The sequence below is a fragment of the Aplidium turbinatum genome, chromosome 16 (assembly GCF_918807975.1).
Source record: "Aplidium turbinatum chromosome 16, kaAplTurb1.1, whole genome shotgun sequence".
NCBI lineage: Eukaryota > Metazoa > Chordata > Ascidiacea > Aplousobranchia > Polyclinidae > Aplidium > Aplidium turbinatum.
Window position 1 is genome coordinate 19057718 of NC_137487.1, and position 14689 is coordinate 19072406.

General features: G+C 36.6%; 1 protein-coding gene across 1 annotated transcript in view; it reads left to right on the forward strand.

The window, feature by feature from the left end:
* Positions 1-1747: 1747 nt before the first annotated feature.
* The window catches only part of LOC145785976 (WD repeat-containing protein on Y chromosome-like), a 29545-nt gene continuing 16603 nt past the window's right edge, over positions 1748-14689 (forward strand). Inside the window, exons 1-15 of the mRNA XM_082597670.1 lie at positions 1748-1866; positions 2823-2899; positions 4700-4809; positions 5534-5680; positions 6595-6663; positions 6997-7031; positions 7560-7728; positions 8761-8863; positions 9757-9841; positions 10960-11081; positions 11506-11579; positions 12173-12342; positions 13170-13237; positions 13513-13658; positions 14394-14540. Of these exons, the coding sequence (XP_082453796.1) occupies positions 1790-1866; positions 2823-2899; positions 4700-4809; positions 5534-5680; positions 6595-6663; positions 6997-7031; positions 7560-7728; positions 8761-8863; positions 9757-9841; positions 10960-11081; positions 11506-11579; positions 12173-12342; positions 13170-13237; positions 13513-13658; positions 14394-14540 (1599 nt within the window). The 5' untranslated portion in view covers positions 1748-1789. The remainder of the gene's footprint in view (positions 1867-2822; positions 2900-4699; positions 4810-5533; positions 5681-6594; positions 6664-6996; positions 7032-7559; positions 7729-8760; positions 8864-9756; positions 9842-10959; positions 11082-11505; positions 11580-12172; positions 12343-13169; positions 13238-13512; positions 13659-14393; positions 14541-14689) is intronic.

A 14689-nucleotide genomic window follows, 5' to 3' on the forward strand; every position in this document is an offset into this window, starting at 1 on the left:
ACCAAATTGGTCAATTTTACATTAATTCAACTTCTGCAGACGTTGATGTAATGTTAAAAAAAGCAATCTTGCTAGCTGGGTAGAGATACAGGCACCGCAGGAGCCAGCTGCAGCAAGCTTGAGCATGCAGTAAATGGTGTGCGCGATTTGCCGAAGTACGCCACTGCATATAAGATATCATCATCATTGTCAGCCATTGTTGTTTCACTGCAGGACGAAGGCCTTCCCCATATCTATACAATTTTGTCTGTCTTTGCACATTTGTGTCCAGTGTTTGTCGAATTGGTAGAGTTCGTCTCGCCATCTTGTTTTCTGTTTCCCTCTTTTACGTTTGTTGTCAAGCGGTATCCAGTCAGTAGCTCTTCTTGTCCATCTGTTGTCAGTTGTTCGCATGATATGTCCTGCCCAATTCCACTTTAAACTTTTTATTGTTTGAATGATATCTTTGATTTGTGTTTGTTGTCGTATCCATTTGGCTGGTTTCCTGTCTTTCCATGTAATGCCAAAGAGTACTTTTTCATGTGATCTTTGCGCAGTGCGTAGTTTGAGTGTTAGTGCTTTCGTTAAGTTCCATGTTTCTGCTCCGTATGTCATTGTTGGGAGAATGCATTGATTAAACACTTTTCTTTTCATTGAGATCGGTAATTTACTTTTAAATATTGAGCTTGCTCTTCCAAATGCCACTAATATAAGATATATACAGTATGAAACAATGAAAACTATCAATACTACAAAAAAGTGCTCAATGCTAAGCAAAAAAGCAAAGCAGAGCAAATTAAATCAAATATAGTTATTACTAAGTATGAAACAAATATTATTAAGACTAAAAAGTGTGCTCTAATTTAAGCAGGCCAAGTCGATAGCAGATTTAGGTGAAGGGACGCAATGGACACTTGGACATTATACCACCCAAAAATCAATTTTTTTTTTATTTTTATAAATTTTTCTCCTTTCTCGACCATATTGTCGTAGGTTACATTAAACCCAGACAGCGGCCCAGGAGCGCGCGTATTTTTTAAATTATTAAAGGATTGTAAGTTTTGTTGTAGGCTACTCAAAACTGAGAAATTACAGTAACTTAAAATTACAAATTAAAAAAGAAACCAATGCATAAAAAATTGCTGAAAAAGCTCAGAAGATAAACCTCCGCCACATTAAAAATTCAACTTTTACTTTGCTTATTCTCTCGGATTTTTTACTTTGTCAGAACTATGGTAGGCTAAACAGAGATATTCATTCATTCATTCATTCATAGCTTGTCACGCCAGTGTCGGGGCCAGGTAAGAGCATTGTTTGGGATGTTTGTGATATGATAACAGACATATGATAATGATAAGAGATATGATAACAGAGATATGATAATCATAACAGATGTGATAATGATAAGAGATATGATAACAGAGATATGATATGATATGATAACAGAGATATGATAACCTCGTTCGGAAAGAAAAGTTTTTTCATTCTTTTGGAATGAAAGCTGCTTTCACTGAATGTGTATTTGAAAAAATAATATAAGCTACCATAGTTTTCAATGAAACTCATGTACCACTCCATTAAAAAACATATGAAGAAACTGTCAATAAATTCAATAATTATATTCATTTGTTGAGTGATGCTGGTGACTAACTGGGTTCCTTTTCCAAAAACAAATGTTTCAAGTACCAAATTGTGACGATTGCATTACGTCACAAATATATGAGGATGCCATTTGCTCCCAGGCACAACTTTTTTAAGTTTTTGTTCCCAAAAACATTTTTTTAATTTGTTTTACAAATAATACATCAACATGAGTACGATCCAAAAAGTAAGAAGCGAAATAGACCACAAAGAACGCCGTGGATCCATTGCTATCGTGGATGAAGAGTGAGTGGATAATAATATACAAATAACAATATCATAACAGTTAACTTCTCAAGTACATGTAGCTCCACACAAAGTGAAATTTACATGCCTTTTGACTTTTTTTTATTTCTTTAAAAACAATGTCTAAGAAGACATTTTTAATAATGTCTTTTTAGACATTCTTTTTGGACAATGATGTATTTTTAGACATTATTTTTAAAGAAATAAAAAAAAGTCAAAAGGCATGTAAATTTCACTTTGTGTGGAGCTACATGTACTTGAGAGGTTAACTTTTATTTTTTTATTCACTTGTTGATTCATTCATATCAGCTTGTATCCTCTGTGGATCCTTCTCTAGTATCATGGGCCAATCCTATAGCTGTTTGCTGGTACACCCCTTCATTTTCTTTGAACAATAGCATACTCTAATTTTTGTCATTGACATCTCTTGGAAGAAAATAAAAGTCTTAATTAATCATTTATTATGTTTCAAAATACCTGTACACTTGCTGTCGTCGTGTTGACTTTTGAACACTTTTCCATGTTGGCAATATTTGTAGTGGCATGGCTACAAAGTCTAAAAATTGAGACGTGGTTTTGATCGATGCTCTGGTTGACTCGACGTTTCTGCAGTTTGGAGGAACCTTATTTCAATGTTTCAATTGCAGAACCTAATTGGAAAAGTGTCAACTCTCTTTTGATGTTTTTTTTACGTTGTAAAGTTTTAAAAACCAAGAAATATGATAATTGGCTACACTCTTTGCTAAAATGAAACTTTCATTTACAAATATTACATTATTTCATTGATATCAACAAAAGGGTTTAGATGCCACCCAGATAGCAAAGCAACAGTTCTTTAATGTCTTCAAACGTTGAATCAATGCAAAAAAAAGTGATTTATTTGTCGTCTGATTTTCTATTCCGTTTTTAAATATGTTTTTCAATATCTTTTACATTTTTAATTGTTTTTAATCCAGCACTTCACGTTTGTTATTGCCACCCGGGAGTACAGAAAAAATCCATTCCTTGCATACTTCGCATGCAAGACATGGAGGTAACAATGTGTATATTATTATATCGCTTAAAACTTCTTTTGTAAATTTGTTTTAAATTTTTTCAGTTACAATAAAAAGGAAATTATTAGTAGCTTACAGCAGGGCTACTCAACTAGCCCACCACCGCGGTCCTAATCTTGATCTTCTGGGTGCTGATGGTGGACCTCGGGCTTCTGGAAGAATAACCTCATTGCCACGTTTCAGGGCCTTCTTAAACAGATTTCTGCTGGGAGAAAATAAAATTTTCCGTGATTATATTAGTAGTTAAATCATCAAGACCCCTAAACACTTTGTCACAAATTCAAGTAGAGATACATTTTACCTAAAAATAATGGTTCGGTACTGGCACTGATAGTTTAACTTTCGTGGTTGCGTATGAAATAGCTTATTCACCGGACCGCTAAAAACATTCAACTTGTCAAACCGGACCTTTGTTAACATTAGTTGAGTAACCCTGGTCTACAGTCTTCTTCGTGTAAACGCGTTTTCTTTACCACTCCAAGGATCAAGGTGCTCTTCCTTTTAAAACCTTTAAGCAGTGGCGGCGACTTTGTTCACATGTTTGGGCAGGTGGCGAGTAGCCACAGAATTGCACAGTGAACTCAGCTTAATCGCCACACCGGAAGACCAAACCAATCTTTGTATTATTTGGTGGATGTTTTATTTAAACCTAAAGATTTGTGCTGACAAATGGACTTAGGACCTTGAGAAAAGATTCTTTATCAGAAAGGGCAGTTCGATTAAGCGTAGTTACCCAAATCAATTCACCGCTTATTTATGACGCCCGCTTATCATGCAGTGTTGGGCCAATGAATGGCATCCGTTTATTGTCTAAAAAAATCTAAGGTGATCCTATACTTGATTCAAGTGTCGGGTATGAGAAGATAAGATTCTTTGTACTAAGCCTTCAGCACTGAGAGCAGGGTGGCCAGTTCCTTTCTCTTCCACCTTTCCTGCAGCGATTATGCCCACCCAATTTATTACACCCTATAGGTAGAGGTGGGCGGTGTTTTCAACAACTAGCTAAAGCTGGGAGTCGAATCAGGTTTGCATAATTGGAAAACCAACGCCAAATCCGTTGCGCTATCCCACCGAAGAATAAAAACATCTATTTAATGCAAAAATTAAGTAAATGTTGTAACCACAACTGTTGTATTCTATGACTCGTAATTGGAATAGTGATAAATTCATTTTAATTTACAACATTCTGAAAACTAAATTTTTGGTTGTGCGTGGTGTCAGAACTCTGGTGGATTCATTTCAGGTTCAGTTCCAAACTAACAGTGGGCACTACACCTCCTTCATCTGGCTACCCAGCTAACGAATAACAGCGCAATATTGCGCCTTGTTTATGTGGATCCAAGATCCTAGTGCACCTCAACCGTCTCCGTACTGGGCTGGGGCTCCTTCTGCTGGAAAGTGGCATCAATGGGAAAGGGCATATTCCTCTTCTTGTGAATGTGGTGCTGAGGAACAGACCGCAGAATGCCGACGACATCATCAACGATTGTAGAATCTTCATGCCACCTAACAGAGTAAAAAGTCTGCGTATCTTGGAAGATGAAACCAAAAACTGGTTGCTCTTGTAGTCTTCCAGTGTAGTCCGGGAACATCGCGAACCTGGAGTGGTAAAATAGAAACCCTCGGCCCCAGAAGCTTTAACGAAAAAGCTTAACAAATTACATTAAAATTGATTCAACGTCTGCAGACATTAAATCAATATTAATGATTTTTGCTATCTCGATAGATTGTACCCAAACACGTGTCACTATGCGTTCATTTACCTCTTTTTTTCATAGGAGCCAAGGGAAAAGTCAGACAATTGAAACCCACTGCAAGCAAAGAAGCAAGCAAGCTGGAAGACCAGATGAACTTTGAGCATCTCAAGCTGCTCGAAAGCATTTTTAACGTAAACAATTTTATTTACATTAAAGCTAATATTTAAAAGCTAAATTAGTCACAGTATAAACAATAAATACTATTAATACTACAAAAAGTGTTCAATGCCAAGCAAAAAGCCAAGCATATCAAATTACATCAAACATAGTTACTATTTTCTAAAAAGTTACTTTCACCCTAAAAGAGGGATCATCAGAAGGTCTTAATTCAAATAGAATATATGTGCAGCAAACATTTTTTACAACTGGGTGACAATTTTCTGAAGTCTCTAAATCATCAGCAAGCATAAATCTTTTCTACTCTTATTATACTGTAATTCTACATTTCATCAAATATATACGCCACTCAATAATTTTGATTCTAAATGTGTGCTGACCAATTCTCTGACTTCGTCGTCCAGTATGACAACATGTATTTTTAAAAGGATAGTAACGCGGATTTTTATGTGACTTTGTACCCATCGCTGATCTGCGTTGCTCTCAGCGCTGTACTGAGCAAACAGTGTCAGCTCAGTCATACAAAGACACAGCTGAGTACATTATTACCCTGAATCTATTCCTTTACTGAGTGTCAAGCAAAAATAAGCTTCAGTACTACTTTTAAAAAGTCTTTGATATAACTCGACAAGGTATCGAACCCATGCCTACCGATTTAGAGGTGGACACTCTAACCACAAAGCTACCGGTAAAATGAAAAGAGTTTGTTAGTACTGTAAGGATTGTTGTAATTGTTAGGAGGCGGGCACAGATGATGGAGGCGGTTTGGCAATTGACGAGTTCCGCACAGCGATGAAGAAGACAATGGGATCGAGCGTTCGGGATGAGGAGCTCGACATTCTGTTCATGAAAGTAGACACCAATTGTGACGGAACAGTTGACTGGGTAGCTAGATTACGATTGTTTTGTTGGACTACAAAAGTAATCTTTTCCTGGCAGAACGTTCTGATTAGGTCAAAAAAAATTGTTTGATAAAAAGCGGTTGGAAACAAAACAAAATTCTGCACTAATCAACTTAATTCGAAGCAAAGTGAAACAAAGAATAGGATTACATCAAAGCAAAAATAAAATTTTGAAATTTTTAAATCAAACACCCTTACGAACAATACTAATTTTTTCAATGTCTGTCGTCATACTCAGTCTTACGTCTATTAATTGAAGCCTTTGGTTACAAATAAGCAAGAAGGTGAGGGTCAATCATTGACCAAGTGCCTTGCAGAGATATAGCCTTGTACTACCTGCGGGTGGACTGTGAAGCTTGCGATCATTAGGCTATGGTTATATTCAGATTTGTTTTGTTAGACCTTGTATTCCAGCAACATCAGTTAAACTACACAGATATATAAATACTTCAAATATGGCGCTGATGCTAGGATGACAGCGGAAAATCACAAGATCAACAAAGCAGATTAGGCTACCAGTCTCGTGAGCATTTAAACCTTGCCCGAGTGCTGCTGTTAATTTTCTTCAGTGCTCCGCCCCGTTAGCTCAGTGGTTACGCGCCCGGCTCAAGATCATGCGGCGCTGGTTCGACTCTCGGGGTGTGCGCTTCAGCAACGCATTTCAGGACTGCTCTCCATTCAGCGGCACCAAATGCATGGAATAATTTTCCTGCAACAACACTTCAACAATCAGAAAATTTTCACTCTGTCAATCTCGGTAAACGGCCCTGCGTCAAGAGCCTCTACAAGTATGCGAAACTACCAGAAATAACCAATCAAGGCTTTGTCAGTCCGAGGATAAATATTCAAAACCAACCAGCCTTACGAAAAACATTTTGAATGACATTGTTTGATTAGGATGAATACCTGTCGTACATGTTATTGGAGTACCAAGAGAAGGATACCATGACAAGTCTGATCAAGGAGGTCGGTTCATTATAAACGATAAAGCAGCTACAACGTGATTCGTACATTTTGTATTTTTTCCACTTTGTAAGTTATTGGCAACGTTTTTTTAGTTAAGCGAGCTCAGCTGGCAAGTTACTCCTTTTTGTATTGATATAATGTTTGCAGACGTTGAATCAATGCAAAATAAGAGCTGAGTGGCTGGCTGGTAACTCGTTTTTGTAACTTGGTGCCGATTTGCTTCTTACACCGTTGACGTGTCAGTATAAAGAGAATCGCAACAAAAACTTTTTCTTGAATCTTAAGTAAAGGAAAGTTTTAAAATGTTTAACAACGACAACTTTTCTTTCTCAGGTTCCATTTCCAAATCCAATTCGTGAGTTAGCATCGTAAGTTAATTTTCGATATACTTTTCAATCCTTAATAACAATTTTTTCAACCATTTTGATTCTAATTTTTTTTTGCAATTTTACATGTGCTAACTAAAAATACCATCATTATACCGAAATCGATTCTTTCTTGAGTTATGTTAAGAGATTAGATTGTAGTGTAAATGCCAGACGTCGATAGATGCAAATTAGCAATAAATCTACTTGAATCACACAATGCTTAGAAGAAGTGAGAAGGGCCCAAAATTTTTTTTACGGTTTTACATGTGCTAACTAAAAATACTATCATTATAATGAAACCGATGTTTTGATGAGTTATGTTAAGAGATTAGTTATCCGTTTGCTCTATATTATAGATCATCATTACTTTGCGATTTGAAGTCATGGTTGCTTATATTTATAAGTACAGCACGGAATGACAATACTTCAACAAGTTTTCAATATGTAACTCGTCTCTGTGCCATCTACTGCATTTTTGTGTTACAATGAAACTTCTTTTGCTTTAAAATATAATTTTTTTCTCTCCAGCAATCATAGAGACGTCATAGTAAGAATCAGTTTCCTGCAAAACCTCACAAATCGCGCTGGTAGCAGAGCTGCGGATCGCGACAACCCGGGAGGGAAATATCTCTCCCTCAGCAAGGAAGGCCAGTTGGGGGTGTATGGGCTTGATTTTGAATTACAGAAATCGTTTATGGTAAGATTTTGAGTTGAAAAGGTTAATGCTTTTTTGGTATTGATTGAACCTCAGAATAACATTGTGGTGGGACAATTGTCAATGTGTATTGAACAGTTCCCAATGAAACAAGGTATTCTGTGCCACGAGCTTCATTTATTCATTTTGAAATAAATTTATTTACTTATTTTTACCTGGCTATGAAATAACATAGCTTTCAAATACGAGATAAGTAAAAGCGATATTTCCCGATGAAACCAGCGGTGCTGATGTATTAAACTTTAGAATTCAAACAAAAAATAATTATACAGCACGTTTATAGAGAAGTTGCTTTTTGTGAAATTTAAGTTGATAAAAACATTTTATCTAGCATTAAATTTTAAAATGTGACTGAATTTTTTTCAAAACTAAATCTTCAAACAATAGTTGTTCGCAAAATTGTATGATGACATTATAAACTTCTCTTATATCTACAAAACGGTTATTCAAATCAGCCAAAAATTTAACTTTTATCTTATTGGTTCAATTCACTTCAAGAGAGTCGCTGCACGGTCATTTATTTTCTTCACATTCGGTCTCGGCTAAATAGAAATATTTGTTTAAAACAAACTTAAACTAGCCTGATTAAACTAGCCTTAAACTTAAACTAACTAAACTAAACTTAAACTAAAACTAAACTTAAACTTCTAAATTTTAAACTTATTCTTCTAACTAAAACTAAACTTAAACTAAACTAAACTTAAACTAGCCTGAAAATAAAAGAATGCATGCATTAGGATTGGTGAGTCTTGGATTAAAAACTTTTTTGAACATTTTTACAGCCAAATCTAGCAAACACTGTCTTGTGAAGTATTCTGTGATAATTACTTTATGTCTTTATGCCTTCGAGTTGCAAAAATGCAACAGAACCATCTCGAGCATCAAAGGTAACATAAAAATAGTTAAATAATTCATAAATTTTTTATCTATTTTATTTGCTCTCTCTGAGCCATTTTAATACTTTTTGTATTAAAACGAGGCTATAAAGTCTCAGTGTGCCTCCAAGTGTTGTAGGTAGGTCTCGGAAGGGATACTTGCATCCAGCTGTGGATGACCGACATGGCGCCGTGCGCTAATATTGCGCTCGTCGCGATTAGCTCGACAGAAAGAGAAATCAGTAAGTAGAATAAGAAGTTTGTGTACAGAAGAAGGCCTTCCGATGTCTTTTAGATTCAATGACGTCACAAGACGAAGATTTCAAACGGAAGAAACTAATAACTGTAAGGTCAAAGTTAAATGACATCATTGACACTCATCGTCATCGTTACATCATCAACTCCATTATTTTAAAATTTATACGTTTTTTATAGAAGTTCCTAGTTGAAACTACAAATAGCTATCAAGGATGTGTTAGCTGTTTGGTTTCTCGTATATAATATCCTTGATAGCTCTCTCATTCAACTGTTGAAAAGGTGGTGTGTTGTGGTGTTGAGAACATAAGTTAGCAAGAACAAAAATTAATGGAATCACTTGTAGAACACATGACGAATATGTAGCATGAAAGCAATTTATTCATCCGCTTTTACCTTCTATTTGATAGGCCAAGCAATGCGGACATTGATGAAAAAGTAGGCTAAATAATTGCAATAAAAAAAACAAATTCTCAAGATTAAACTGTTTAAACTGTTTACCGCCCCGATAGCTCAATTGGTTAGCGCGTCACTTCTGGAACGAAGAAGCTTCAAGATCAAGCGGCGCTGGTTCGACTCTCGGGGTGTGCGCTTGAGCAACGCACGTTAAGGACTGCTCTCTATTCAGCGGCATCTAATGGATGGAATAATTCCCCGGCAACAAGACTTCAACAATCGGAAACTTCACTCTGTCAATCTCGGTGACCGGGCCTGCGTCAGTGATTCAAAGCCTCTACAAGTATGCGAAACTGCCAGGATTAAGCTCTGCAAGAAGCTTTCCCAGTCCGAGGATGAAGAGTCAATCAATCAATCAGTAAATATTAAATATGTAATTATCTGATAATGAAGCCCAATGGTTATTATCATATGTCTTTCTTAGGCTTTTACGATATTGCTGGCAATAAGCTAGAAAAGAAATTCCAGCTGGTTGGATTTAAAAATCCGATTCTTACAATGAATTACTGGTGAGTCAGACATATTTTTCACACTTTCATTAACAAGTTTTTTGACTTGCACATTTCGTTTTCGCCTGTGCCAGGGTTACTTGTTATAAACAGAGTAAATTAACGCGCAATATACAAATAAATGCCCCCACACTTTACCAAACCATATTCAAAATCGCTCTTTATATCCTTCGCAAAGCAATGATTGCCGGAACCGCCTACAGTAAACGCTCTCGAATTGGTTGTGGCTTGTCGGCTGCGTAGCCGAGTGATGAGAACGTCTGCGCGACGTTCGAAAGGACGTGGGTTCGACATCGCTCCGACATCGCTTCAGAGCCCGCGGCTGTGTCTCGGCAAAGACACTTAAAGCCTAAATAAGCGGAGCAGATAACTCGAAGACTATATGTCACTTTGCTGCTTCCTGTCGTCTGTATGTTATCACAATGCGGGGTGCAAGTAAAAACACGATTATTAGTATTAATCCGCCCTTGTTCAGTACTGTACAAGAATCTGTGATCAATATTGTAAATATGAGGCAGTACTGTAACAAGTCAACTATGTGGCCTATTGTCCAAGATAGATCCAATCTCCGCTCCAAACGAACTCTATTCAACACACCCAACTATGAAAATGGTATTTAACTTGTCAAACCACTAGGCGGTTAACGACCGACTTGAGAATGGTCTCCAACTGCAACACCATGAAACTAGACTTCATATTGGATCAAACAAAAAAATGTCTATCGACTTATAAGCTACTCGACAGACAATTAGTCTTTGTCTTCGTAGCAACATGTTCTTTCACTTTTCACCAATCCTGCAAATTGTTGTCAGTATCTCTGTCGTATTTAAGCATCACAAAAAGTTGAAAATTAGAGTTACGTGAACTAAAAGTAACAAAGTGAATTATGATGCACAATCAAGCACGACATTACTCGACACAGCAAATCAATCATTTTTACATTGATTCAACGTCTGCGCTACAGACATTGAATTCATATAAAAATGGATTTGCTACCTGTGTATAACTGTGTCATGAGCAACATCCGGGTGTTTTTGTTAGTTGTTGGACAAACGTTCTTTAAAGAATGTGGTAAACACCGGATCTTTGCTCCATATTTGACCGCTCTTGGCATTCAGGTTCAACCACGACGATTTGAACTGCTGCACTCTAGTGGTGAGTGACTCAAATGGAAGCGTCATTGTCTTCCGATTCTTTCAAGCTATGATGAAAGGTCTGTTTGGAGTCTATCCACAAAAAGGTTTGTAATATTTGCATTTGAATAAGAACAACGCAGCAACGAAGCATATGAAAACAAAACAAAATAGGCTAGAACATAATTTAAAAATATCAGTTACTATTTTGCTTTGTACCAATGCATTATTGTATGATAGACAGCAAAAAGTAGTTGTTTGGCTTCCATACTTAATTTATATTTCTTAAGGAATAAAAGATTTAAGGGAGTTTGCACCATTTACTTCAGGCATTATATATCTTTAGACAGAATTGCGACGAAAATGCAATTATTGTTAAGCTGTTGTGTTTTCTTTATAACATTTTTAAAACTTAATATTCCCATAACCAGTAAATCAGGTTTTTTTTACTTTGTATTGACGTCTTCAAACGCTGAATAGATGTAAAAATGGCAGATTTTGATTTGATTTCTGTTGCAAACTTTCATGCAGGAGTTGTGCGTAAGATAGCTTTGGTTTCAGTCTTGAAACAGAAAATTCCCGGCGCTTTCTGCCTAATTTACGAGGTAAGTATTCAGAACGTAATAGTGTTTCTGGAAAGCAACTGGTCCTGGTTGTGAAAAAGGTCCGGACAAAAGTATATACAATAGAATTCGGCGATAGCGTCCTCGGCCAGGGTGACATTTCACTATATTGACACTTTTTGAATGTCTCTTCAAATGTCACTATGGGAAATTTTTGCTCTATATTATGCTGCATACAGAACGATTATATTTTGCCCACCTTCCCTCACTTAAAATTGTTTCCTGAAATTCATGTTTCTAAATCTTAAACCATTCAATTGCTGTCCTTGTGACAAAGACTTCATTGCACGGATGGGCTTCACCTGTCATGTTTGAAGCCATGAGCACCACACGCAGATTAAGCTTGATTGGGATTTACTGGCAATATACGAAGTTCAAAAGAGCCATCGGCATGTTTTCGTTGTACTGTATCTGATAAGTTTCATTGTGTTGCTTGGGTGCGTTTACTTATATGTGAAAAAGTTAACTTCTCTGCCAAAATTATATGATGAACCTTTTCAAAATTATTTCCCGCTGTAAATCATTCATCTTCTCAGAATATTTTCTAGCTTAAGAATGTAACTAACTTTTCACAGAATCTACACTCGAACCTGGTGAACAGCGCCCAGTACTTCCAATTGGCTCAGGGCCTCGAATGCTTCATTTCCTGCAGTGCCACTGACAACGATTCCATGTATCTAGGGGACCTCACAAACGTCTCATACAAGCCAAAGTGGCCGGGGTTCACAAAATTGGGATCTAACAGGTAAAGTAGGCAATTTAATGTCAGTTGTTTAGAGTAAACAACGTACAGTATAATCTCTCTGTGACCTTTGTGCATTTGCAGTTTATGTATTATTTCGTTGTTTTGTTATGAATATGGACAGCTTTGTCTGACGCAAATAAATAATAATAATAATAATAAACAGACATAACTGAACAATAACACAACATTTAACATAGTAAAAACAAAATGGCAAACATTTTCGGCTATGCATTTTCAGTAGACCTTACCAAGCCTCCAAAAAAAATACACTGTGTAAGAAATCCTAGAGAAACATATAAATTATAACAACAAACTTATTAAAACTTAATTTTTATGTCTAAAAACCCTTCAGTCATGTATAAAACATCCCACGGAACTTTGGCAAGGCTCACCATATTGAACCAACTGGAATATCATTGTGCATCGATAACTGTGTGAGCTATGATGCCTATAAGGAGAGAGAGATGATTAAACAAGTAACCTCTCTACTCACATTGTACACAATAATTTATTTCTTGCATTTGCACTAAACATTCAACTCTATTTGAATAAGATCAAAATACTTTTGCTATAACGAAATCGATTCTTGTGCAATAAAATAACAAACCAATATTTTTGTACACCACTTTGTGAACACTTGAGTTGGTACATTGTGATACAGGATGCATGACTTTTGCTTTTACAGTTATGATTTTCAAGTGGATTTCCCCTTTTGTCAGCTAGTTTCTTTCAAACTATGATAAATATTATTCCAACTTAGCTGTTTGAATGTGCTATAGGCCTACTAACTCATAGTTAACAAAATAAAATCATTCAACATTGTTTAGAGGTTGCTATTACAAAATACGACGGGGCATACTGGCTTTGGACTATTCAAAGGAATGGAATCTGATTGGTAAGAGACATTTAGTTTATCAACAAAGTATTTTGATGTTGTATAGTAGTATGTCTTCTTCATACTCTCTGCATCTATGGTGACAGACGGGGCAGATAAAATGACTCTATCCCGCTTGATTTTCATTTATGTGCCATCCCCGATTCAAAGAATAGCTGCCAATTGTTTCCACAAATCCCGACCTTTCGTTGCTATTCGTTTGGCATTTTCCACGTTGCATTATGCAAGCATAAATGGCCATTGTTTCAAAGTAAATGTGACTGATAATTTGCTAGTAACCGGGAGTTTTGATGGAATGGTACGCACGTGGAATCCTGGAAGTACCAAGCCAGCTTCGGTGATAAAAGGACATCACAGTCCTGTCCGACATTGCACTATCATCTCTGAGAGCGGACAAATTATCACTTCCGGGAAAGACAGGGTGAAGTATTTTGATGCGATACGTTTCAGATAAAAGTTACCGGTATTCGTTTTCTGCCATTTGTGCCAAATAGTGCTTCTTATATTTGTATATTAGTATGTTAGTTTGTGAGAATATTTACAGTAAGATCAAATATCTGAATGCAGTAAAATATACAAATCTCAAACTCGCAAAACTGAACCTCTGGTATAGCAACCGTTTGGATTTACCACACTGGTAAAAAATACAGTTTAGTTTTTGAAACGTTTGCCAACATGAGTTTAGTTTACTGGATTAACAAGCATTTCAACAATTCTTCTCCTAAATGAAAATATTGTTAATACGTTTTCATCCATTCACAAATTCATCCCAATCCCATTATGGTAGCAAGCAAAGAAATCAGAACCATTTGTATTTTTATCGCCACACCACAGCAAAGGTTTGAGCAGGTGGAGGCTTCTCATTTGTTAAATGCATTTATGGTATGTATTGTTACATCATTGCTCCAAAATTTCCGGCTTTATTCAAGAAAACACAGTAGAAAGTATCTGTGCAAAACACAGTAGAAAGTATCTGTGCAGGCCTTGGTATGACTAGACCTGGATCCAAACCCAAGTCTACCAGAAGCAGTGATAGGGTTGCTAACTATGCCACTGGCCTGGATAAAATTTGTGCGAGTGAAATGTGCAACAGTTAAAGGCAATTATGAAATGAGTCGACTGGCCTGACCATCATGCTTGTAAATCTTTTTTGCAGACAATTAAAATTACAGAACTACGAGACCACTCAACCACACAAACTATGGCCCCTCGGTCACTTGCCCCTTTGGGGCCCCCGGCCCATAGGATTACGGCTATTTATTACCAAAAAAGATACAAAGCGCTTTTTCTAGGAACGATGCAGGTTTGTTCTTACATTGGTCTCATCTTTCTTAACGTTGTAACGACTGATAAAGATCAAATAACTCATCTGAAGTACATTTGTTGGGATGTTTCAACGTCTGCAGATTTGAGCAATAAGAGAGTAACTGAGAGCTATGTTTGTCATTTGGG